Source organism: Anopheles arabiensis, chromosome X (assembly GCF_016920715.1).
Source record: "Anopheles arabiensis isolate DONGOLA chromosome X, AaraD3, whole genome shotgun sequence".
NCBI classification, from domain to species: Eukaryota; Metazoa; Arthropoda; class Insecta; order Diptera; family Culicidae; genus Anopheles; species Anopheles arabiensis.
The window spans coordinates 7508187-7534752 of NC_053519.1; the positions used below are offsets into that span (position 1 = coordinate 7508187).

At 50.2% G+C, this 26566-nt stretch overlaps 1 protein-coding gene across 2 annotated transcripts; it reads right to left on the reverse strand.

The window, feature by feature from the left end:
- Positions 1–2075: 2075 nt before the first annotated feature.
- Positions 2076–12122, reverse strand: LOC120906442 (protein big brother). Of its 2 annotated transcripts, none has more exons than XM_040318132.1 (3): positions 11143–12122; positions 8119–8349; positions 2076–4523 (listed from the first exon to the last, which is right to left on the reverse strand). In XM_040318132.1, exons 1-3 carry the CDS (start codon positions 11305–11307, stop codon positions 4227–4229), a joined length of 693 nt encoding a protein of 230 aa, XP_040174066.1. In that variant the 5' UTR covers positions 11308–12122; the 3' UTR covers positions 2076–4226. The 2 variants fall into 2 exon arrangements, with proteins under 2 accessions (XP_040174066.1, XP_040174067.1); XM_040318133.1 differs by lacking the exon at positions 11143–12122 and adding an exon at positions 8543–8584.
- Between the last annotated feature and the right edge of the window lie 14444 nt (positions 12123–26566).

The following is a 26566-nucleotide window of genomic DNA, read 5'->3' on the forward strand; positions in this document are numbered from 1 at the left end:
ACGCAAAAGGTTCGCCATTAGTCAGCAATTTCTTCGCTTTCGAAGGCCTGGACAGACAGCCTGGACGAAGGGGACTTGAGGCTTTATATTTGGAGAGGCTCTCTGATTAAAGGCCCTGTGAATTATACGTCTATTACACCAAGGACTGGAGGAGTTGGGCACCTCTTCTTGCAGGACACTATCTGCAGCACGTCCCATATGTTTTTGTGTATCTCTGTGTGTGTGTGTGTTTGAAGAAAACAACTTGGAAACTTGCAAAACCGTGCCAAACTGCCCCAGAACCGAATTTCTGAAGTTGTCAATCTCTCCGGCGCTGTAGGTTATTGCGGCAAGTGGATATTGCGGATTGCGTCGAACTACTTCTTCAAACCACACACACACACACACGCGCACACAAACGAAAGCGAAAATCGACTTCCAATGAAAAAAAAAGGCACCCAATGCACACCCCGAATATCCCAAGGGCTGCTCAAGGATCGCTTGTGACTCCAAAACAACGGCAAAGACGGCATTCACGGCAATTCCACACACTTCCGGAGGAGTGCCGCTCCTCGCATGACGTTTTGACCGACGGCGCCTGTTTTTTGGAGAAAGACCCAGCTCTCCCTCTTCTTCCAAATTTGAATGTGCGGCCGCGGAATGAAGCAGCCTGAAAGAGCCTCGGAGAGCAGTCTCGTCCGAGTCCAGTTAGCGCGCCCGTCAATCTAAGAGCCTCCGGCTTCCTGCTGCCGAAGGTGGAAAGGCATTTCGATTTCCGGTACGCCGCACGCTGCGCATATACAGCTCAAGAAGGTGGAAGACCCTGTAGACGTCACGTCCGACGCCTAGGACCTTGGTTCGAATGTTGCAACGGCAGTGTTTTTTGTTTGAGGCGTGAAGACGACTCTTGAAGAGATCTTACCAATGTGCGAGGCACTGGTTTGTGCGAGCTATTGCTCGGGTTCTGCTGTCTGCTATCATCGCGTTCGCGTGCCAGCTTGAGGTGAGTGTTTTTTTTTTGTTTCGCTGCTAGAAGTGGGCTTCAAACAGGCAAAATAAAAGTTAGTTCAAACATGAGGCGCGCCCTTCCGACAAAAAACGCAGCCAAAAGGAAGGCACTACTCGCGTGCCTCGCCTGAGCACCTGACTGACGGAAGTTTGACAGTTTTTCCAGGTTCGATTTTGGTGGAGCAGAAGGGAGTTGGTTTTCCGCAACAACAACAACAGGAAAAAAAGGTGAGAGAACCGCGAAACCACCACCACCAAACCCGCTCGGTCGGCCCATATTCAACCACACACCATTTGGCTTACCAGCTGTCAGTTTTGTGACTGTTGAGAGTCGTGTGTTGTTTTGCCGTTGTTGTTATTCGATGCATAATTGGACGGATTGGTGGAATCGGCAGTGCCTATTACTCCCGTTACTAGGCGATGAGTGTTGGTGTGGAGTGACTTGCAAGGGTGGCTAAACGAGGAAGGTGTTATTTTTTTTCGCTGTTGTGTGTGTTGTTGTAGGTGGTTTTGCAGGAATTGGAATGTTGACAGGACTGCTTTCTGCACCCATAACTTACCCTGCGCTGGCTCCTCATTATTATCCGAAGCAAAATTTAAGAAAAAAAAAGAAGAAAGATAAAACGAAAAAACACAAAGAAACCGACACCGACACTCAGTTTTGGGTACGTTTTTCTGCATCGTAGGGTACATAACAAAAACGATGTCTCTATTTTCATTTTTCGTGCGTGTGTTTGTTGTTTTTTTTTCTGTTTGTTTACGCTTCTTACTAGAACTACCGTCACATAACGCCCAGCATTTTCCCCGCTTTTCACACTTTACATCGTTTCCATCCCCTTTTGCTACTACTTTGTCTGTGTGTGGGTGAGTGTGTTTAATAGTTTACTTGTGTTGGGCATTGGGACCCAAGGGCAGAGGTTTGGCAGAGATTTTCCCTTCCTTTTTTTCACGTGGGAGTTTTTCTTCACATTTTGTTCTGTTTTTTTTTTCTCCTCTCGCGTTCTCAACCGGGCACAGCTACTACCGTTTGCGTGGATTGAAATTCGGATTTTGCCTTTTCTCTCTGTCGCCGTCACTCTGTGTGTTTCAAAAAAAAAAAAAACAACAACAACTAAAACAACGGAAATAAACAAACAAACAAAAACCCAAATCCGCCGGTGGTTTTCAAAAGGCAAATATATAAAATATATTTTGTTTTATCGTGTTCTGGTGTTCCGCAGGCAACTAATAACTAGAATAATATTATTACAAACTAGCGCGGGTGCTTCCTGTGTGCGGGTAACGAGTTAATAATTAAATAAAAAGTAAAACACACACACACACAACATACACACAAACACATTGATCTATATCATATATGTACGCATCCTGGCTCATCCTGAGAGGTGGGGCGAACAGGGTGTAAAGCAAAACAAACGCAAAACAGAATCAAGAAACGCACACACACACACACTGTACAGTGTAAAACGGAAGAACAAAACCAAAGCAATTAAGTTATACTTCAAACAAAATGATTTGTGTTTTGTTTTGTATTTGTATTTTATGTAGTTGTTTTTTTTTAGCGTTTTGTTCGTCAGTTTAGTTTCTCTTCATCTTTGTTTTTGTTTCATTTTGTTTTTTCAAACTTTACTTTTGGTTATTAGGTTCGTGTTTTGTTGGCTTTCTGTTCTACTGACTTGTTTCACACGATGTGTTTTGCTTGTTTTGCTTTTTGTTTTTCAAAAGAAGAGAAAGATTTCATTTGTCTACTAATCGATTTGTTCCTTCTAGTATGTAGGTTTTGTGTTTTTTTTATGTGTGTGTCTGTGTGTTGTTTATAAGTTTCTTTTAGTTGTGCAATCTCAACCGTTCTTCTGTTTTGTTTCTCTTTCTCTCGAGGGTGTGGGTGTGTGTTTTGTTTTTTATTATAATTTTAGCTTGTTTCGCTTGTTTTCCTTCCCGGCTTGCCAAACCCCCGGCTGAGCCCTGTATTTTAAAACATCTTTCTCTTTTCATTTTCTCTCTCTCTCTCTTTCTCTCTCGCTCGTAGCTTTGTTCGTTTTACGTCAATTGGATTTTTTTTTACCGCCCCGCTTAATAGTTACTATGTACACCTTGCCGTTCCGCCTCGGACAGGCCAGATTGGCCTTTTTTTCTATCGCTGTTTTCTTCCTTTCTCTTTCCTGCTCGCGCTACCTGCTTTAAACGTTCATCTGCAAAACACGTTTCATTTAAACTATTTCACTACTTTCACTTGTTTTGGCATTCTCACGTACACGTGGGGAGCAGCGGGATAATAAAGATAGAAACGGACGTAGTGGGGAGGGAGGTGGAAGGGGCTAAAAAATAGTGTGTGTGTGTGTGTGTGTGTGTGTGTGTGCGCGCGCAAGTGTCGTATTTTGTTGCCGGTTGGAGCTATTCACATTAAAACGATCACCATTTCACTAAAAACAACAAAAAAAACACCTTTATGGCAAACAGGCTCATCTTCTATCTCTCTTCCCCTATCTTATATCTAATGTATTGCGCCTCCCCCCTCCCTCCCTCCCCTTTCCATCTCGGACATTTTTGGTCTTCTTTTTGGAGGCATTACTGTTTTTGTTTTGTTTCTTGCTGGTGAACATAAAAACAAAATACAATACACACACACACATACACACACATACACAGTAGCAAACACATGCTCTTTCTCTCTCTCTCTTTCTCTCTCTCTCTCTCTCTCTCTCTCTCTCTCTTTGTTTCCGCAGGCTGCGATTCTCCATTTGACACTGTACACGTCCAGGTGTACGAGGAAAGGAGTGTGCGTGTTTCGCAAAGGGATAACGGTAGGACGGAAGCGGGAGGGGCGGGAAGGACACATAACTAATAATCCATAACACAGATTGATTTACAAATGTACAATATACAAACACTTCCGGACAAGGGAAACAAAGCACAAAAGGAAACGGAAGGAAAGAACAAAACACACCACAACAGCGAGTAACCCTGCCCCTGCCGTGGCTCGTGCTTGCTGTGCTCTCCAGCAAGATAAGCGGGTTGTTTTTTTTGTTGCTTCTGCTTTTTTCTTCTTCTCTTAACTCACCCCAACTCCACGAAGAGAGAGAGAGACGCACACACACACACACGCACACACGCACATGCAGCGAGAACACGCCCGTCTCATTGGCAGCGTTTGGAGGGGGGGAAGGATATGGGGTGGGGGGGGAATTGGGAACCACCGTGTTTTCTTCTTCTTGCTCCTCCACCACCGGGTTGGCACTTTATCGCCGCCACATGCCGGACGAGCCGGCCGTCACGCCCACCCCCATGCCGGACCCGTTCCGGCGCATCTGCTCGAACTCGTCCTGCGTGGTGCGCTGGTAGGTGCGCTGCTTGTCCTCGAAGTCCCGCAGCCGCTGGTTGTACCGCTCGAGCTGCTCCCGCAGGATCGCGTCCTCCTGGGCGGCCCGCTTCTCGTCCATCTCCAGGCAGCCGATACCGTCCAGCCGCTCCATATCGAGCCAGCCCCGGAAGCGCACGCACACACCGTTCATGATGAAGTGCGATTTAATGTGAACCTGCAGGGTGAGAGTGGAGAGAAGGAAAGACATCGATTAGAATCGGTGCGTTGTGTTGTTGTCTATAAGCAATCGTAAGTGTGTGTGTCATACGTTCATGCTGAAAACACGTTAAACGTTAAAGAGGCAGCATTTGCCGTACCGCGTGCCTACCTTTCAGGCGCAACATGATAAACGATCGTGTGCCGCCGCGGGACCGCGCGTTGAGCCTGTCGTGACGTGATGTCATTTTTATTGACATACGCTACACCCGCCTGCCACCCTCATCCCGCCCGCCTGCCACCGAAAGAAAAGGGCTAAGCGATCCCGATTTATGAGCGTTGCCCGCGTGTGCGATAGTGTGTTTACAAGCCCTCCGCTCTATTACGGACGCCTCCCGTCACACCGTGTGACAAACGACAATGTTTGTTGTACACCCCCGCACACACACGCATACACCCTTCGCCCCGGAAGGTGGGCCCCGGAAAAGGGAGATAATTTACAACGCTTGTTTTACGCTCGTTAAACACGGCAACAACAGCGACAACCGAGGCTGAGCGAAACGGCATCGAAAACCGACGAACCGTACCGGCGCGATCGCGTCGCCGGTGGGCTGCGCGTGTCACTCGATCGCTAAACCTCGAGCGGCGCGACGTCGCACGAGAGTGCCCGGGGTCTGGCCAGCTGCTGCCATTTCTCTCAGCCCAGCCAGCCCGGTGTAATTGGATACTGCTGCGCGGCCTTATTCCCTCTGCGATCGCACGACCTCGCATGCCGGTACACGGTTCAAGCCACGGCCGACCGACTGCTTTAGAGGGATTAGTGGGCCTCCTCTCTCAGGCAAACCCATTGGTGCTCACTGCCTACCGTGCCTGATGGGCAAAACAGCAACAGCAATTAGGCCTCCGGGGCCCAGTAGCACGCTTCATTGCTCCCGCAAAACGGGGGCCCACCTTTCTTAAGACACACTCTGTCCACCGCCAATCACTCCACTCCGAACCGTTTTTGGCACAAGTTGCTGCACAATTAGTGGCACGCGAGCGCGCCTGTCGCTTTTTTCCTTGGTTTCTCCTTCCAAGCCGAGACACTTTGCTGTGTGTGTGTGTGTGTGTGTGTGTGCCAGAGCACCCGAAAAACAAAACAATCGCAAAACAATCGTCAGCTGGTTGCTTGGTGCTTGGTGCGGCTGTAAGATGTGGCGCGCACCTCAAGCAAAAGGCGAAAACAAAACCATTCCATGATCAGTCGGTGGGCGCACAATTACGATCATCGGTTGTCCGCTTCTCCACACACACACACAGCTGGCAGATGGGGTACAATGTGTGCGAAAAGTGCAAACACCCCCCCCCGGAGCAGTGGAAGCGCGGAACCCAGATGGTGGCCGACACCTTCGTCAGGCGCTTAATCATTAGCCGGCGGTCGCAGCCGGGAAAAGACCTTTGTTCGGCAGACGGATTACCTGCCACGTCTTCGTTGACCGGGACCAATTACGGTGGCAAGCATCGTGTAATGTCGTGCACACCGTTTAACCGTCGGGGCCGAAGCACGTGAAAAAGTACAAAAGAGTTTGGGACAGGTCCCGGTCTCGTGCTGCCGCCGGGAAGCGTTGCGTGGGATGTAGTTTGGAGCCTTTTTTTTTTTTTTTTAAATGCACACTCTTTCGAAGTTGCCCCGCACCATTTTCCATCCCTGCTGCTGGCTGTCTGCGGGGTTCCAAACAGCAACAAAAGGAAAGGAACGAACAGTTGGGGAAATTGACGCTGTAACGCGTGTTTACAGCAAAAAAGCTATTTACTTTTACTGTAAAAAACGTCCTCCCCCATCGGCTCTAGAGAACACCTATTGACATCCTGCACACACACACACACACACACACAATAACCATTGTGCCAATTCTGCTGTCATTCACCAGTCACGGCACGGTTCCAACCGGTTTGTTCCCGGGTTTCCGGAGCGCTGGGCACCAAAAACGCTTGCGCTGCGGGGGCACGCGAAGCAGAACCGGCCGACGCGTCAGCGCGTGAAAACTGCACTCCAAACTTGTCAATTGGACACTCTTTTTTTTTTACTTTTTTTTGTTCCCCTATACCGAAGCTGCCAGTTTTGCCAATCCATACCTGGGGTAAGCACTGCAATCGCGTTTGTACACTGTATTCTTCCCGAGCGTTCCAACGCGCACAACGTCACACTTTGCTTCACAATTTTCGATCGGGACCGTGCACCATCGCAGATGTTGTGTCGTATCTTTCGAGCGAGCAGCCTCGCTGGTGTGTGGCTGGATGTAGCTGTAGCTCACACGCACGCCAGTACGATTCGCGTGGAGGAGTGTCCTGCCAGCAAAAAAAAGGGAACGGTTCGCGCCAAACCGCTTTGTGCGCAGGATCGGACCAAACGAGCAAAAAAAAAAAAAGAAAAGAAAGCGCCTCGTGAAAGAAAAACTCCCCCAAAACTCCCGTGCAGCATCCAGCCATGGCTGCCGGCGGTAGATGTTGCCACCACTTGAACGGCAACGTCTTTGCGTTGGGATGTGTTTTAGCCGCGGTCCCGGTTTCTTAATTTCCGCACAGGACATCCGGAACAAATGGCCAAAGGTCCCCGCGTTGCTGGGTTCGCTAAATGGCACTCCAACGAGCATGCCGCTCAAGCATGCTTTCGGTGCGGTCCAGTGCAGGTCCACACAAATCCTCCAACAAAACCCGGAATGCTCCGGCACCAGCCGTCCTTAAATGATGTAATTGGTTGCAAACAAGGAAAGGAAGCAATCCAAAAGCAAAGGAACAATCATCTTAGGTAGCTACCGGACCGGAGAAGGGTAGCGGGGGGGATTTTTCACACAAAAGTGAAGGATAAATATCAACACACACACACACACACACACACTAAAACACACGCACTCAAACACACACAGAGAGAGCAAGGACCGAATAGATTTCAATTATCTCCGTTGGACCGTTGGTCCCTGGGTTTTATGCCAAATCTCGTCATTTCTGTCTTTCTTTTTCTCCGTCAGCCAGTCACACACACACACACACACACACACACACACACACCCGCGCTACCCCCGGGACCGGGATGGGATGGGCATGGCAATTGCATTCGCTCTGCTGCTTATTGGAAATTTACTTTTCAATTATTTCGGGCCTAATCGATCGGAGCGCACTTCGAACGGTCGGCTTTCGGGGGGGCCAGAGGAGTGCCGGAGTGCCGGAGAGGACCGTTTTTTGTTGTTGTTGTTGTTGTGTTGCTGTTCTTTTGACTGTTCCGTTTGTTGGTCCCTTTTGCTCTGTGCCCCGGTTCGCACCGGAGCGTAGTAATTCACCAAGAAGCAGGCGCAAAGAACACGGTCGCTGCAGTTGCTATTTGCTTCCAGTGTGTAATTGCTTCCTCCCATCCCTGCTGCTGCTTTTGTATGGGCACCTTTTCTGTGTGTGTGTGTTTTTTTTTTTGTGTCTGCTTCCCCGTATCGCACCCATCATCCGTTGGAGAGTTTGGGATTGATTTCTAATTTGTTGCATTTTTCTGTTTATTTTTTTTTCTTCTCCACTTCTCAAGTAGTTTATCACGCTATTGGAACACTAACAGACACACTGCACACTGCGTAACGGGCGACACCTACCTTGCCGTGCTCCTTGTCGAAGTCACACTCCTTCTCCAGCCCGAGATGGGCGGGATGGTGATGGTGGTGATGGTGCGGGTGGTGGTAGAGGCCGTGGTTCGGGTTGAAGACGAGCTGCAGGTTGATGCCGGTGGCGGCGAACGACACCTCCGTGTGGCCCTCGCAGCAGCCGGCCCGGAAGCGGCCCCGCCGCTCCTCGATCGGGCGATCGCGGAACCCTGTGTACCGGACCTGCCGAGGGGACAAAGAGAGACAGAAAGAGAGAGAGAGAGAGAAAATATTAAGCAAAGCGTACTTAAAAACTGGATTAAAAAAAAAAATAATAACACTAAAACGCAACCGTTTTTTTGCCGCCGGTTTTTCGCCCCAGTGGCAGTAAGTATCGCAAAAAAAGGCATATCACTGCTGTGTGCTGTGAACGTACATGTATACCACCGGGTCCCATAGTGTGGCCACACACAGCATCCCACTGCCGCGCGCTATCGCTGTAACTGCGCATCAACACCCCGGTGCAATCGCAGCAAACGGAAGCCATTTGCTAAATTACGTCACTAGGGGAGAGAGATAGAGAGAGAGAGAGAGAGCACACACGGCTGGAGCAGCGGCCGTGATGCGCTTGCGTGCGCGCTCTGTCCCCGTCTGGCCACGGTTGCAGGGGGGGAAGTGACAACCGTGTGCTCTTCTCCGGCGAGCGCTTGCTTTAAATTAATTTGGAAGCCCGTGTTTTTAAAGCCTGCTGCTGCTGCTGATCCTTAAAGATATGGCGTACAGACGCCCCAAAGCGGTGGCGTAGCGGCTAAAAGCAAACAAAGTCGCGCAATAAAAATGGACCCCCGTGCGGGGTTTAATGACTGTTTACCTTTTGCCCCCGCGCGGTAGTGGCCGAAACCCGGGCCTCCCCCGACTGCCGAATGTCACACCAGCCCGACTTCAGGCACTCCCGCCCAACGGCAGACCCTGCCCAAACATGTGCTGTTTGCATGAGTGATGGTTGAATGTTGCGTAAACAACGCCACGCCGAAATGCATCTACAAAAAGGCATCCTCCAGGGAAAAGGAAGACGGCGCCAAGAAAGTGATTAAAAACTTGGTGTGCTGTGCGTGTGTGCGGTAGAGTTGAAACACTGTTTTTTTCTTCCGGAGTACAGTTAAAGGTACGGATGCGGACACGGGTTGCAAACGGTAACGCTCCCGATCGAGACGCGTTAGATGCCATCAAGCAGACCTCACTTTGATGTGCATCGATTTGATTGTTTTCCTGTGTTTGTTTTTCCTGTGTCTCGTTTGGTTATGTATAGTGTATATCTACTAGCTTTAGTTCACACTGCTAGTTGCGGCTAGGTTTTCCAATGGTACACTTTTTTTAACACAACACTTTAAATAACAGGAAAACAAGATCTAGCAACGAAGATGTTCCTTTATTTAAGTTATTCTTACAGCACATTTTAATGATTTGAAATAATCTTTTACTGGAACAGAAAAAAAAAAACGTTGCTGACAATAATACCATTACTATTACCATTACTTCGATCGTGGATTTCTTGCATTTTGATGATCTCTTAATCTCTTAATTCCTAATGATTCAAAACAGAAAAGTATTTTTCTGTACAGAAAAGCGTTTTTCTGTACAGAAAAATAGAAAAGCAATAAGTTGGAGCCATTCGGAATTTTGTATTTAAAAAAAAAGGGATTTTCCTTAAACAACAAACATTTCACCAAACATTTAACAAACATTAGACAGCATGTAGCATTTCGCTCAATGTTTTCTATTTAATGTTGATTGTAATCAACACATTTTCGTCTAAATTGCTGAAACCCACCCAACGGAAATGAGGGATTTGAAACGAAATCATCAAAACTTCAGCAAGTTCTTGTTATTTCTAAATAGATATACGTTATATTTTGTTAGCAAATAATTTGACAAGCTCAAATGAAAATATTACTCCAGAATTATGAGGCTTTTGAAGAGATGTGTAGATGCTACTCTAGAGTTGCAATGAAAGGTCCGATCCGATATGATATAAAGGGATGAGAAATGAGGGATTGGAAACGAAATCAACAAAACTTCAGCAAGTTCTTGTCAGTTCTAAATAGCTATCCGTTATATTTAGTTAGCCAATAATTTGACGAGCTTAAATGAAAATATTACTCCAGAATTGTGAGGCTTTGGAAGAGATGTGTAGATGTTACTTTACAGTTGCAATAGACATCGCCGATCCTAAACCCAAAGAGATGAGAAATGAGGGATTGGAAACGAAATCAACAAAACTCCCACATGTTCTTGTTATTTCTAAATAGCTACCCGTTATATTTAGTTAGCCAATAATTTGACGAGCTTAAATGAAAATATTACTCCAGAATTGTCAGGCTTTTGAAGAGATGTGTAGATGTTACTTTACAGTTGCAATAGACATCTCCGATCCCAACAGAAATTGAGCAAACGAATTTCTATCATTCTGGTTGAGTTTAGTGCACATGACTGTGGAAGAATTTAATTCCTGCAACAGTTCTTGGGTAATAAAACTTCCAAGCTACACTTGGAGATGGTTTTGAATATTTCGTTTCCTCTCTTCCGAATAATTTTGTTGTAAAGATGAGTTTGAGAGTTAAGCATCACTTGAAAGACGGTTAAACCGTTTGAATGTATGTTTTGTTTCTTCTTTCCGGTATTATACGTTTAGAAATGAAAGATCACATTTGAAGCAATGCTTTCGTCGGTTTTTGTCTTTTAATTTTAGTTGACAGCATTAGACAAGGCATCTCCAAAACGCTCAGATTATGACTTATCAAAGTTTTTACCAGATCTTCTGTTTCGTTCGCGTTTTGCTGCTGTAGCCTGTTTTTCCAATTATTCTACGTTTTTAGCAATAACATCAAACCGCAAGCACACTTTCCATCAAAGTGCCTTTTCTTGAATTCATTTCAACCCATCGATAGGAATCTTCATATCTGTTGCAGAAAAATAGGCGACAACCCTTGCAAAAATCAGTCCGCATCCATCCACCCAACTCCACCATTCGCTTACCTCGCTGTCGCGGCTCAGCTTCTTGAACAGGTCGTCGCTCTCGAACTTGGACTTTTGGTCCGGCACGACGCGCGGCATCTTGAAGATGAACCGCGGCTTGGGCTGCTCGTACAGCCCGATCGTATCGAACGGGATCATCCCGAGGGCGGCCGGATCGTTCATCATCGTGGCAGCAGCAGGTGTTTGCGTTGCGATTTGATTGCGCGCCGAGTTACGATTAGTCCGTCCACACACACACACACACACACACACAGTAACACGCTCCACACTCAGTTCGCTCTCAACATCTAGCAGTAGCAGCGCCGCTTATCGAGATGTGTTACGGGGGAAGCACTGTTTTCACACGCAGAAAAGCATTAAAGCATCAGCAGCGGAGCCTGCAGCCTCTTTCTCCAGCACGCACGCAGATGCCGGTGGACGGGCACGGTTATCACAAAAGCGGCACAGCTCGGTTGGTTTTTGTTGATAGTAGAGAAGTTTGTTGCTTGTGGTCCAGCCCGGTGGCAGTGGTTTTTGCCGATTTGCGGTCGTATCCGTACTCGTCGCGTTAGGAACAGATGGAGGGAACACAACTGCACTGGTCACTGATACCCGGTCGCCTCCCGTCTACAGAGCGTTCCGCTGGCTTATCTTCCACGAGAGCACAAACACACGCACTGGCTTTTTTGTTTTCTTTTCAGCAACAAGATAAACAACTTCTTTTCCCACCACTTCCAAATTAAAAACAGTCACTGTGTTTCGCCCACACTCTGTCCATTAAACACACGTCCACACACACACACACACACACTGCCTGCTCTCTGTTTTAAAGCGACGGTTGTAGAGTTCGCACCTTCAAAAATCTCGCCTTCCAAAAGCGCGCGCGTATCCTGACCGACGACGACGACGACGAAAAATGCGAATGCGAAGGGTGTGCGCGCTGCAGGCTTCGGAGAAGCAGTACCGACACCGCTGGCTGGTTGGGATGGAATGAAACCGTACCCGTGCCGGCCGTCCGCAGCAAGCGTCCGTGTTTGCCGCTTGAAATAAAAAAAAAAATGGAGAATTCCGTAACGAAACTGCTCGAATCGTGGCCCCGATTGGTGTGGTGGTGGTTGTGGTGGTGGTGTGGTGATGGTGCCGTTGCATGCACGCGCTACGGAAAGGGGCGGAGCTTTGCTGGTGCACACGTGCTGCGTGGTGCCGTTGCCCGTTCGGGCTCGATTTTTTGCGCTTAGGCCACGCCTTTCCGCGTGCTCGAAACGGCTCGATTGCTCGACAAGGAGTCTGGCGTTTGCTGCTGGCGATGTACCATTTGTTTGTTTTGATAAGCGGTTTGGAGTGTGATGTTTTTTTTTGTGTCTTCTTGAAGTGGAATAAGTGATGTTTTATCGAAATGGAACATGCTACAACCTCTGCATTTTTCACTGTTTTTTTTAAGTTATAAAGCATGATATGTGTATCAGTAAACCAAAAAAACCATAACGAACTATCTGGAAAAATCCCGAAAAGAACTTACTTGCCTTTCCATTCCCGGGTTTCACTTTCACCCAACGGATTCGTTACATTTGATCCACCCTTTTCCCTGCATCCTGCTAGCTACCTTTCGCTCTCACACTCACTCGCTCGCTCTCTCTCCCGCTCTCGCTCTCTTAACCGAGCATCAGCATCCCGACCGGGAACCGACGATGGATTAAGGAGATTATTCTCCGGGCGCGTTTGATGTGATGCTGCTGGGTAGTTTTTCCCTCTCCGACCCCTTCGGTCCCGCTCACTCTTTCTCTCTTTCTCTCTCTCTCTCTCTCGCTCTCTCCTGCTCTTACATTCCCGCGTTTTCCCTCCATTTGCGTGCCGTTTGTGCGCCGCCGTACGCGCAAAGGGGCCGGGCGCGCAATATGGCGGTTTGGCGGCGGTTGTGGTGCCGTTTTTTGGCCTGTTTTTTAGCCACCGAAAGCCGGCGTACCACAATCGTACCGGTTTTCCGCTCTCCATCCCCCTGCACGGCAGCGTCTTTCTGTGCTCGGGGGTGTCCCCTAGTGCCCCCTTTGCTGGTTTGGTTTTGCGCGTGGGCGGGCTGGTGATGGAGATCATAGTACGGGGTGGTGTTTTCTTTTTCTTTTTCGTTTTTTTGCTGCTGCTGCTGCCGCTGCTGCTGCTGTTCATCCGCACGCATCTTTCGGGTCGAGGTTTCTGGTCGTTTAGACTTTGTGTTGGTTTTTTTGTTTTTTTTTTTTGTTTTTGACTTGCCTTTTTGGGGTATTTTTATTGAAGAATTTCAATCATTTGAATACACTGCACAAGCGAAAGGGATGGAGAGTGTGTTCGGTGTGTCTGTGTGGGGGTGTGTTTTTGAGGAGGGGAGGGTTCGGGCATTGAGCATTGAAATAAAAAGGATGCGCACAAACTATAATCACCTTCAGCATGATTAGAGCTGTTTTACGAAATTAGATTTTCGGGTCGCCCTTTTTCCGTCGCCCTCCGAGCGAACCTCCTCCCAGGTTACTTTTGCTCTTTATCACTGTGGCCGTGCGGGAAAAAACCCCTTTTCCCGAGGGCAACTCCCCCAGCCCCTCCCCGCCCTCCGCACCCTCCCCTTGGTACGTACATCCAATTTGCATAATTTTTGGAAGCTTTTTACTTAATGAGCTCTCGCCGTCGCTTCCGCCCGGGTTGAGCACGGAAGCTAGTGCGATTATTTATAACTACACGCACACACACACACACACACTACGAAATTGTGAAGGTGTCCCTGGGAGGGGAAGAAAGGTGTTAAGTGACAGGAGTGGAGACGAGGGGAACCTTTTCATCTTCCCCCGGGATCTTTCGTGTTCTTTTTTTTTACATTGCAATGAAAAGGGGTTTTAATTCTACTGATTTTTGTGTTTTTTTTACATTTTACAAGGAGTTGCACCTCCCCCACAAAATCATGCATTCTCGGCTTTTCAAAAAAAAAAATCAAACACACACACACACACACACCCACGCCAAACAAAAAGGACATCAACGGGGAATAAAAATCAATTCCAACGGTTGGTGTCAGTGGAGTATTTTGTACCTTCACCGCTTTGTTTTACCCACTAACAAACCCAACAGCCCCACCCGTCCACCCACCCACACAGTTGTCTCTCTCTCTCTCTCGCTCTCGATCGAAATCCCTCCAGCAAACAAAATAAACTACAGTGAGACCCTCTTGACAGGAAAGAAGGGAAAAGATCAAAATCACCCAACGCTGCCTGCCCAAGCCCTTCACCTTCACCGAAACGATGCGTGTCCTTTTTACGCGTGTGTGTGTGTGTGTGTGGGTGGGTGTGGTAGTATGTGTGGTAGTCGTGTGGCACTGGTCTACTATTTGCAACCGAAACCAACCCCAATGAATCAACCGACGAACCAACCACTTGTGTGCGGCCGATTGTGGTAGGCTGTGGCTTCCTACCAGCGACTGCCTTGCTAGAATGGGGTAGGGATAGAGGGAGGGGGAGAGGGGGAGTGCGAGTGGTAAGGTGAGGACACAGAGAGAGAGTGAGAGAGAGAAACAGAAAGGAGTTCTTTTGCCGCTTCTTCTGTTTGCTTCGTGGCACAATTATGTACCACTTGTAAAATCCATCCCCGTGCCAGTGCCTTCGCCCAACAATCCCTCGATTGAAGGGAGTGAGGAAAATTGAAGGGGAGAAAGGGGAGGTAATGGTAGCGTTTTGGTCCTTGTTGCTCTCTCTTTCTTTCATTCTCTCTCTCTCTCGCTGGCGCTGACTCCCAAAAGTCCTTGCTGCTCGCTCTATTTACTGTGGTTTGGGGCTGCGGGACCAGGGTCCTTCTTCCAACAGACGTGTGTGTGTGTGTGTGTGTTTCAGCCGAACAGCAAGCCCGGATTTTGCCATCGTTTTGCGGAAACGGCGCGTGATGATTTTACCGGCGAGGTTCGTCGCCTTCGTCGCGCACGACAAGGATGGCAAGCGTGTACCCCCGCACACGCACACGCAGCAGCAGCAGCGCAAGGATGCTGGCGAAAAAGTGGTGACTTGCAAGCAAAAAAAAAAAAAAAGAAACAAAAACAAACCAACGCTCCCCGGCACATTTTCTCACGTCTTTCCGGGAAAACATTCTTTCGGCGGAGAGATTGGCGCGAAGGCGCGAAACCTTTCCGGTGCGCGCAGGATGTGATTTTTGTTGTTGTTTTGGTTTGGTTCCCTGTTTTTTTTTTTCTTCTACTTTCCCTCCCGAAAGGATGCGTAGCTTCTGCCGGAAAATTGAAGAAACCGAAGCACTTCGTAAAACCGTAAAGACCAACGCCCTCTTCGGGAGGGAAAAGCGCTGGCAAAGCGCTATATATATATACCGCCGGCAGAGTGTACAGCATACAAGCCTTTTCGGTCAGCTTCCGAGCAGCTTCCGCCTCCCCCCCCCCCCTCGGATGCCCCATTGCCCGAAGGAAAAGAAGGATGGTCAGTTGGTTGGGGTTTTATTTATTTGCTTTTTTCTTCCCCTGCTGCTTCTTCTTCTTCCCTTCTCGAGAAGGTTGGAGGGCGGGAGGGCGGGAGGGCGCGGTTTGGGGCATGGCCACAGGCCACGGTAACCAACACACAAAGGCAATATACTCGGCCACGACCGACCAGCCCACAAAACAGCCAACATCCGTATCCTGGGAGGGGTAGGGGGAGGGGAGTAGAACGCTCCTCACCACCCCCACTCCGCAACCAGAAAACCGCTCAAAACTAGCCAACAGACGCAACCCGAAGTGTGTGGCCTGTGTAAAACCCAACCCCGAGAGCGGAGGGGAAGGGGGGGGGGGGTCTTGGGCCTCCATAGGAAAAAACCTCCCCCCCCCCCCGAGCGGGACCGAGATCGATGCTGCTGCTCGTGTGTGAATGCGAGATCCTTTGCACATCCCGGGCGAACCGACCCTTCCCTGTCCTCCACCCTCCCCCCCCCCCTCGATCGACAGACGTAGAAGAAGCGAGCCAGCACTACATCAAACATTGGGAGGTCGCCCGGCGGCTGGCTCCAGCAAGGGGCGAGCGAGAAAACGTTTCTCGTCCTGGCAGCTCGTGTGCTCCGAACTCCGGGCGCGCGAGAAGACATCATTTGCCCCCCCCCTCACTTCCCTCACCCCATCCCACCACCCTCGGGTTTTGTGTTCGTGTTGAGCATGTGCAGCTGTGACTGCACTGTTGAAGCCTTTCGAAGAGGAAGAAAGAGAGAGGAAGAGAGTGTGCGAGAGAGAGAGAGAGAGAGAGCACGAGCGAGCAAACGAATGAGATCGGCACACACCAAGCGGGGAACCGCCAGTATGTGGGAGCCGAACGCGATTGGGAGCCCACGAAACAATGGTATGTTTCTGGGCGTGCGGCAAACTTTTGGGGGGGGGGGGAGATGGAGGAATAAAACCCACAAATCCGCACGCTTGTCACCAAACGATGGCGGCCATTTTGCGTGTGCCATTTGTGGGCACACTTTCTGAGGGGAGCCGCCGTAAAATGTTGGAACCGACCGGCGCGACCGGCTCGATGTGTGTGTGTGTGCGCGGGTACAACGGTGGGTATATCGTTGCTCTGTTCCTTTTTCTGCTCAAAGCTACCCCGAGGAGGGGGGGGGGAGGATGGGTGGGGTAGGTGGAGCAACCCTCATCACCACCGCCATCGAGTGGTGAGCCAGCGAGAAGTGGTTTTTGGTGTGCAAAATGAACCTACCCCCTACCACACCCCTCTCCTCCCCATCCGCCCATTTTTCTCTTCCATTCTGACCTCTGACCCTTGCTCTCTTGCGCCCCCAAAAATGTGTGTGTGTGTGTGTGTGTGTGTGTGTGTGTGTGTGTGTGTGTGTGTGTGTGTAGCACGCTCCATTGCATAATTCCCCCGAAATGACAAAGCCTGGCGAAGTGAGGAGTGGGGGCGCTGGGGTGACGTTTTTTTTTCATTTTTAGTGATTCTGTTTACACACCGAGTTTCGGCTTTTTTATATGTTCTATGTTTTCAGGGTACAAACGACAAACAGCGACAACAACAACGCGTCGCGAAACGTTCCGAGCTAACAATGAGCTGACTTCTGACCGAACTGGGGGAGCCAAACAAGGTGGGGGAGGGGACCCAGGGAGGAGTTTGGAACAAAAAGGTTGACAAGTTGCCACCCGGACGGTATTATTGATTCGTTGACATTTGCACACATACACACCACACACACATATACACAGCCATTCTGAGGCCCGCAGTTTCGCCCGCAGTGTGTGTTGGATTTCACATCTCGGCGTACCAAAAACCCCCATTCGGCCGTCGGTACATTCGGGGCGGGTACGATGAGCTACGACGAACTGCTAGCCGACACGACATCAAGCCCCACGCTCGACGTGCGATGTAATAAACACTTATAAATGTCACCACGGTCGTCGGGCGTGTGAAGTGCGTGCGTGGGCTAAACTTCCGGCCTAGTTCTACCGGAGCTGGAGCAAATGAGGGTTTCAAATCAAACGGGAACTACATCTCAGACCCATTTAGGCCACTCAGGCAGCAACGTCCGGATATGGAGGGTCATGCTTTGGTGTAAAACCTCGGACCAGAAACCTCAGAACTACTGCCATTGACGACTCTCAGAAATTAGCCAGTTTTGGGAAGACACACACGACCTTCTGGAGGAGCCTTCGAGCAGGACTCGATCGAGGTTTTGATATCTATACGGAGCTATATAGGTCCGATATCTGTAAAACCTCAGACCAGAAAACTCAGAACTCCTGTCATTGACGACTCTCAGAAATTAGCCCGTTTTGGGAAGACACATACCACCTTCTGGAGGAGCCTTCGAGCAGCACTCGTATAGATATCGAGGTTGTGATACAAGGTTTTGCGGCCAGCCAGAATATTTGTATCGATGCGGCCGTTTTTCGCAGGCTCCACACACACACACACACCACACACTCGAAGGAGGCGACACGACGCTGCGAGAGCTCCACACAAAAATCGGTGAACCTCAATGCCGCGGGTCGTCGGTTTTGGGCAGGCATCGACACGGAGGAGGAGAATTGCGATTAGCTTATCGGGTTAAGTTTTGCGGTATCTCCTGCCTGGCCTTGCCCATTTCCCAGGATGGCTCCACACGCCCGCACGCCAAAAAGTATAGAAATTAATCAATGTGTGGTCACAGACGCCCCACACACACGCAGAGACACACAGATAGGCCCAGATCCAACCACCAGATGTTAATTTAGTGGTCGCAAAGTGTGCTCTTGCGCGTGTGTTTTTGTGGGCTGCTGCTTTTTTTGTTTTGTTTCATTGTCTGGGGGATTTTGTGTCACACACACACCCACGGATACCTCTAGAAAGTCCGAGAGGGGACAAAGGGAAGTGCGGAGCATTTCCAGCATCAAAAATAACCATTTTCCAACCCAACCTGCAGGGTAAGCGTGTGTGGAATTACAACCTGGAACCGCACCATCCTGGGCGTAGTAATTTTTCCACAAATTGCTTCACCACTTGATAGCCCACTATCAACACAAACAAATCAACCAAACCGACATCACAAGTGGTTGCGGGCAGGGACAGGGGAGATTGGGATTGGAGGGCCGAAGAAGCAGAAGAAATCAAAAACAATAAACGAAGCAACAGCATACACGCGCGCCTAAACCTAGAAAAGAGCGCTAAAATGGTGCGGTTTTTGTGGAGCGCGGCTGTGTAATGTACAGCGCAATGTATAGCCGTCCTGTGAGCGCTGTCGCCACCGACAAATTTCCCACCCATTGGAGGCTTTTCCCGCGGTTTTCGCACGGCCCCTCCCGCCGCTGCGCTGCTTGCGGGCCCGTGCGTCCCCTAGCGACGGCCTAGCTCTCGGTTTCTGGTGCGCATCTACATCCAGCGGTCTCCCCGGTACAGACGGTCATGCCGGTTGTTTTGGGCAACGGCTTGCAGCACCCGGCGGTGCTAGATATATATACGTCACGGGGTGGTGCGGTTTGCCGACGCTTGGCTGCGTAAGGATGCGAAGGCTATGGATAGCGCTTTGCTTCAAGATGTTTTTTGGTAAGCGGGCCTCGGGTTTTTTCTCCCTGGGACGTTATGCTACCCTGAAGATAGATATCTTTGCAGCAACCATGGTCACTCGTTTCTCGTTTTGGGTTGTGTCCTTTTTAACAACCAGCAGAAGAGAGGAAAAAAAACCCCTTGCCAACCATTTTCCTGATGCCGGCGGGATTTTTGCATCGTACACACACGGGATTGGTTCAGCGGCAGCGACGGGTTCCGGAACTGAAACTGGAGCTCGTGCTGACACCCGCCGGCTATCAGGGATGGCTCTGCACACATAATTAGATGCATACGCCTGCAAAGCGGGACATCCGGTTGTCCGACAGCAATGCTCGACACGTGTAGATTGCGTTTGGACACACACACACACACATATTGCAGCTTGACCGGCGGCACCGAAAGAGTCCTGTTGCGTTCTGGAAAAGGCCTGGTTTCAAGTGGAACCACATTGAGCCACATTGAGCATTGGCCGGGCACGATCTAACGATCGGCCTGGTTCTAATTACGGACATGTGTCAGACGTCCAGAACCAACGGTCATAGGTCTTCGGCGTGTCTTCCTTAGATTCGTTGCGGTATCGGCAACTGTGCGTCTACGACAAGAACTCGCGTAATACGGACGCGCTTCAAGGAGTTCTTGTGCCCCTTCGAGTACTCCAATTGTGACTTCGATACACATAGACACACCAACTCCTCGAAAAGGCCTGTTGTTTCGGTCTAGTTGTACCGCACAGGGTAGTTCTAACAACACACACACACCGGGGGAACAATAGGCTCCGCTTGGCGTGAGAGGCCCTGCTGGTGGGCCTTCCGCGCAGTGCCCGTCGGCCGCCCAGCCGCCGCGAAAGAACAATCAAGTTGCAAAGTTGGCGCAACACGCACCCCGGGCCTGGTGTGTGTGTGTGTGTGCCTTACCATATTCCCACATTTGTGTCCCCTAATCCTTTTTGTGTGCCCCGACGGCTTTGCGCGTCTGGAGATGCGAGACATTTTAATTCGACGAATTAACGGCTGCCCGCTGGTTCTGTTTGTGCTCCCGGGCGCGGCCGTTTTTTGGGTTGATTAAAAAGCGCGCCCTGCCGCGTCCGTTTGTTCAACTTTGACCTTTTTTTACTCTCTCTCTCTCTCTTCTTCTCTCTTTGTTGCCGTTGCTTGTATAGATATATGTGTGTGTGCCGACATTCTCACGGCGCGATGCGTTCGCGTATTGTTACAAATGCTGAGGTCTTCTGATTCGTCCCACCAAGTCGTTTCCAAGTTTTCATCATCTGTGTGTGTGTGTGTGTGAGTGCCCTCCTCGATTGTCAAATCGAGGCAGAAGGCTCGGGGGTTGTTTTTTATTTTATTTTGTTTCTTCTCGCTAAAAGTAATCACACAGAACCTTCACAGTACCGGTGATGTTAACACATGGGCGATGATGTTGTTGTGCGTCCAGGCAGGGAGTAGGGCGCTCAGATTTGTCTGGGAAATGGTTCCGAGCAAAACGGACAACCAACCAACAACAAGAAAAAAACCTCACATTTGAAGTTGTCAATCAGAGCGCAGTTGCGAGTGCTAATAACGTTTGCTTTGCGTCGAAGAAGAGCAGTTCCTGGCGACTTCTGGAATGCAGTTTCGTGACGCTGCCCTAGTACCTACCCAACTCCACGCGCGTACAACTGCTCCGAGCGTCAAACACAATCACAACTTAGCGCACAAAACAGTGGAATTGATCCAACAGCAGCCCTCCTCCCGTGTGCGCGTACCGGAGCAGCGCCTAACCGGGGCGTATCCTTTAGCCGAACGTAAAGCCTACGATGTAAAACAGAGCCCGGCGGGCAACGGTGCCGAGATGACAACCAGGGCCAGCCCGCCGGCCATGAAAACATGCCGCCCCGCCGGCGGGATGATGCGATGTTTAACAAGCGATCAATGAGGCCCCGTTCGGGTTGCCTTGCGGCGGGGGCAATTTTTGGGCTCGTGTTGCGGGTGTAATTCGACGCGATACATCTAAACATCCTCGCCCCGAGACGGGGCGGCAGGCGAGCGAGCTGTGTTGTGAAAATATTTGTCCGTAATCGGAGCCATCCCCGGTGACGTGTGTGTGTGTGTGTAAGAGTGTGCTTACTGCTGAGGGTTGTTTTTTTTCTGTTGCCTTTTCCTACTCTTGTCTTTTGGTTTGTCTTTTGGTGTCCCGGAGGTGTTGCTTCCCGGGGTCGGGTAGGCTTCCAATCGGGAAGGCTGCCAACAATCAAGGCGATGATTACAACGGTGATGTTGTCCTGCACACCTGATAGAGAGCCGATCGATGCCACCAAGTGGCCCTCCGTTTCGTCCAAGTTCAAGCCCGATTTGCCGCTTGATCGACGCATCTTCGACCCCACCGAGGCGATTAGCATAAGCGCAGCTTAAGACGAGAGCGCAACCGCTGCTCGGATGACAAGCTAATCCGATTTCCATAAAAGCCCGGACCGTCTGCCGCAGGCAGAAGCTGGCAGCCAAGCTGGCAGCAGCAGCAGTTCGATTCGAGCTCAGCCAAATTTGGCCGGGGGAAATTTTGCATTTTTGCACCGTGCCGCTGGGAAATGAGCTGTCAGCGGTCCAGGTAGGTGGCCCCCGCTAGGAAGGTTCACTGGAAGCGAAGCACTCCGCCGAACCGGCATTCAGTTGCGCAAGTGTTCCGTGGAATTGCTCCGACGCGTTTCATTAGCCGCCGCCCAAACCTACCTGGACCTAATGTGTGTGTGTGTGTGTGTGTGTGTGAGTGTGTAATCGGATTCGTACCGGTCCCGATCACTATCACTGCCTCACCCAAGAACAGGATGTAGGACGGGCAACTTCAAGCGTAGCTAGTTCTGTATGTGAGTATGTATTTGGTGATTGTTTCCTCTGAAGAACATCTTCCCATCCCATCTTCGACTGTGTCACCCAGCGTCACCCAGCACGTTTTTTCTTCTTCTTCTTCTTCTTCTTCTTCTCCAAAAACTCTAACCGCCTAATAATCCATCCCTTGCAGGCGCGCTCAAGCGCGCTAATGAAATCAAATCACCATGCATGCCTGCGAACAACAGCAATCACGCACACACAACAAAAAATCCGGCTCGAAGGACCGAAACCGAAACACGTGGGAGCGAAGTTGGCGCGTAATGCGCCGCAAGTCCATTATTATGCGCTCGGCCGCACCGCGTGGAAGCTTCTAATCCTGGTTGATGTTGGTTTTTTTCGTTGTTTTCTTTGAGAAAAAAAAATCCCCGTAAAAAGAAAATTGCAACATTGCGAGAAACACACACACATTTTCGCTCTCACTACGGGCGTGCAACAGCCAAGAGTGTGCGCTGGCAAACAAACAATTTCTTCGCCAAAATCCCACTTACCGCCGGAACTGTTAATAATAGAACAACACTGCTGCTGCTGCTGGTAGTCCCGGTCATCCTCCAGTTCCCAAGTGCCATTGTTGTTCACCATCCTCCTCCTCCCTCGCCACCTTCTTCCTCTCCCTTTTGCGCATCAATTCAACCCATGGGACTATGCTGCTCTATTGAACTTTTTTTTTTTTTGGTGTATGGATCGGTTGTTTTCACCTGGTACTTAACTTCAATTTGGGTGCCCCCGGGGTTGCAACATTACGACAATGGTGATTGCATGTCCTGCGAGAGGACTCCCAGTAGGGCAGTGGCATGTAGAGGGGGGGGGGGGGGAGGGGAAAAAAGAAGTAGGATGATTACGATGCTAATGCCATTGTTTCCGACCGGGTTCGCTTCTGCCCCGGGACGCACAGGCTTTCCAGTTCGGGGTGATGTTTTTTGTTACTGTTGCTTTGTTTGTGTTGTTTTTTTTTTGTTACAGGATTACGCATCAAAAGCATCAAGAGGAGCTGGATGGAAGAAAGTAGCAACCGAGCACACCGTTCCCGGGAGCGCATTAACGCTGTGCGTGGGCAGCCGATCCGATGAGGCCTCGCCCAGGGAGGATGCAAAAATGTAAGGCTTATTAGCTGTGCCGCGAAACAATGCCAGCAGGTTAGGTGCTACAACAGCTCGGCGGAGATTCCGAGCGAGAGAGCATCTGATCCTGCATCTGATTAGCTAATGGGATGGGTATTGTAGCACCTTATCAGTAGTCTTTGCCTAGGGCCCCAAATCAGGCACCAAGCTTGTTTTCAACAAAAAAATTTGAATGTGCCCGAAACACAGCCAGCGTCGGGTGAGTTAATGTCCTTTGTCCAGATTTAAATGTCCACTCCTTAAACCCCTTAACCCACACACATTCACACACATCTTACATGGCTCTGCGTGTGTGTGTGTGTGTTTTGGTGCTAATCTTCTTAACAAACCACCCCGCGCAGCAACAAAGGTAACAAGCCGGTGTGTTTGTTTGCCCTTCTTTCCCTATTAATAAAATTCCCAAAAGAGCGGAAAGTGATTCCGGCGAACGATAGGAGTCATTGAGGACATTGTTTTGCCGTTTTCTTTTCTATTACTGCGATTGCGACACACACACACACACACACAATCCAAGGCAGCCAAAGTCCGTCCTTATAAGCCGCGCGACGCCACAGGAAGTGCGGCTCATCCATCCATCTACGCCCATTTTCTGGCAGCTTCCGGCAGCTTGTTACGCGGCCCTTGGGCGCACCACACGCGGTGCAAACATCTTTCTTTTTGCTCTCTTCCCCTCTCCACCCCCCCACGCTGTTCCAAGGCGTATTTTTCCCCTCTGCAGCGGTGGCAGATTGATTTCGTTGCTTAATCTTGCTCCCCCCCCCCACTCAATGTGAAGCGAGCGAAAGCAAAAAGACCCATCACCCGAAACCCCATCCCCAGCTTGTTATGCAAATGCGCTCGGGCACAAAATCTCTCCGCTTCCGGCCACTTCTCCCACCAAGAAAAAAAAAAAGGGAAGCGAAAGCAAACGTCAGCACAGCCAAACTGTCAAGGACAGCCGGCGGGCACACGCACACCAGAAGGGAGGAAGACATTGACTCGCACACTTTGCGAGCGTCGTTCGCCATGTCCCTCCCCCCCCCCCCCCCGCCCCAATCGACAACCATGTTTGGGCAAGCGTGCTGCCGAATTGTGCGTACATGGGCCCTCCGCCTGTCCCCCCATCCCCCATAAAACTTGAGTTTTCTTCAATTACGCCAACAAATAGCAGGACGGAAGAAATCAACACTCGACGGTATCATCAACTGCTCGTTATCAACAGCTATCCATCGAACCTTTGCAAAACCGGGGGGGGGAGGGGGAGGGTGAAGGAAACGGCGAACCATTTCACCGCCCAAAAACGCCCCCCGCCCCATTCCTTTCCGCTGCCATGGGAGAACGCATTTCTTGCGCGGTCGTTCGCCCGCCCGTTATTATGGCAAGCCGCATGACAAGCAGCTTGGGCGGTACACGGGGGCTGCGCTTTTCGACAAAAAAACAAGACATCCGCCATTGCCCTCACGCTCCCTTGCCCGTGACGGCCACCGTGGTACCATCTCCGAGCTCGAGAGCTGATGAGGAGGGGGGGGGGGGGAGGGGGAGAATTTTCTGTTTTTGCTTTCTTCTCCGTCGGTCGTGTTGTTGCGTGTGTTTGGATTTCCATTTTCTTTCGGCCGGCGGGGTGGGGAGTGGGTGGGTTTTTTTCTCGTTTCTTCTTCGTTCCCTCGGGGAAACTCAAGATGGTGCGGGTCGAACCATTTTCCCAACACAGATGTTGACAAGGGGGTTGGCTTGGGTGGGTTTTCGGAGGAGGGTGAAGATGTGAACATGCTGCGTGAGAACGAGAGAGAGAGAGAGAGAGAGAGAGAGAGAGAGAGAGCATGATCCGAACAGGGAATGTGAAACCCACAAGTCATGAAGTTCATCTCCCCGCTCCGCCCTCCGTTTGGTTTGCCATTTTGTCTTGTGGGTGGGGTGGGGGGAGTGGGGGGGCCGCTCTTCGGAATGTAACAATGCGAAACGGAAGTCCCCTTCCGCACCATTTTGCAGTGTATTGGAAATCATGTATGAAATATGAATTACTTTGGGCAAGGAAGGGGATGGGGGGGGGGGGTGGTGTTAGAGGGGAGGTTTGGAAAATTATTAAAAATGCATCGTCGCCGCCCCCGGGAAAATCAAGGGGGGGGACAACCGTTTCGGGCAGATAAAATCACAACCCAACATGACCCTGCTGTCCCGCTCCCCCCCCCCTACTAAATAGCCTCCAAAGAGAAAATAAATGCTGCATTGGGAGAGGGGGAGGGGGGTTGGATTTAGAAAACAATCGATATGAAATATGAATGTTGCTCTTCATCCCACACACACACACACACACACACACACACAGTGTGTCCTATTTTGAGACAATCTTCCACCCTCCTTGTTTTTCCATTTTCCAACACGGTCCTGGGAAAGTCGCACATTCCCCCCCCCCCAACCAAAAATAAAAACAGATTGAACCATCTTTTGCTCAAAAGTCCATAAAGCGTTGTCATAAAGGAGATGGAGGGTGGTGGTGGTGGTGGGAGTTAGGCCTATTTTCCCCATTTTCCACCGAGCGAAGAGGGAAAGCGGGAGAGAGGGAAGTGCGGGGGAAAACAATGTTACGTGTTTGCCGAAAGTGTGGCAATGGGACCGTGTCAACCGCCAACAAGACGGTCCATAGCACCACCCACCTACCCCTCCCACCCGCCAGGATTTATTGGTAGGGGGTCCTGTCAGGGAAAGAAATGGAATTGTCTCAACTTGTCCACCCCTCCCCAACCCGTTTTTTTTTCACACGAACGCAAGATGTGTCAGCGATGGGTGAGGCGGGGGGGGGGGGTGGCCAAGAATTTCTTCTTGGAAAAACGGTCCGCCAGTACACATCTCGCCCTCGGAAAGGGCTCGCAGGACGGTTGAACCAGGTCTCTGGTACACTCAAACATAACTTCCTGATGGGCTGACACGTGGAACCCTTGCCGCCCACCCCCCCGGATCCGAATGTCAAATACTCCGCTGCTTTGTACGCTTCTTTCTGGTGCACACTCAAGGGTCGTTAGTCCCGTGTCGCGTCCTTCTTGAGAGATCTCACCCCCCCCCCCTCCGCCCTCCCCCCCTCCCAGGCGGGTGCACAAGGCGATAAAAATGCAGCCGCCTCAAAGCTTAGGGAGCCCGCCCCCCCCCCTTCTTAAAAAACTGCACTCCGGTTGCATTCGTACGAGCTACCCGTCCTACAAGGCGTCATCCATTAATTACGTAACGCAAAATTTGCAAATTTCCGGCTCGACCCCCCCCCCCCTAGTGTAAGAAACTGTAACGTTGGAAGAATCACCCTCCCCCCCCCACCAATTACCACTCCCCCCCTCACCAGATTCTGATATTCGGATCCTCAGCACGGTTTGCAATGGTCTAGCATCACCATCATCAGAAGCGCTTTTCATCCAGCCATCTTCCTGGTCCTCCATAAATATATCATTTCATTTCATTTACTTACTTACTTATCCGGCGCTACAACCGCTTT

Excerpts from the sequence above, each read along its gene's own strand:
- LOC120906442 (XM_040318132.1), bottom strand. The coding sequence starts at position 11,307 with ATGATGAACGATCCGGCCGCCCTCGGGATGATCCCGTTCGATACGATC. Across the intron at positions 8,350-11,142 it reads AGCTGAGCCGCGACAGCGAG|GTCCGGTACACAGGGTTCCG; the intron begins GTAAGCGAATGG and ends TCCCCTCGGCAG. Across the intron at positions 4,524-8,118 it reads TCGACAAGGAGCACGGCAAG|GTTCACATTAAATCGCACTT; the intron begins GTAGGTGTCGCC and ends CTCACCCTGCAG.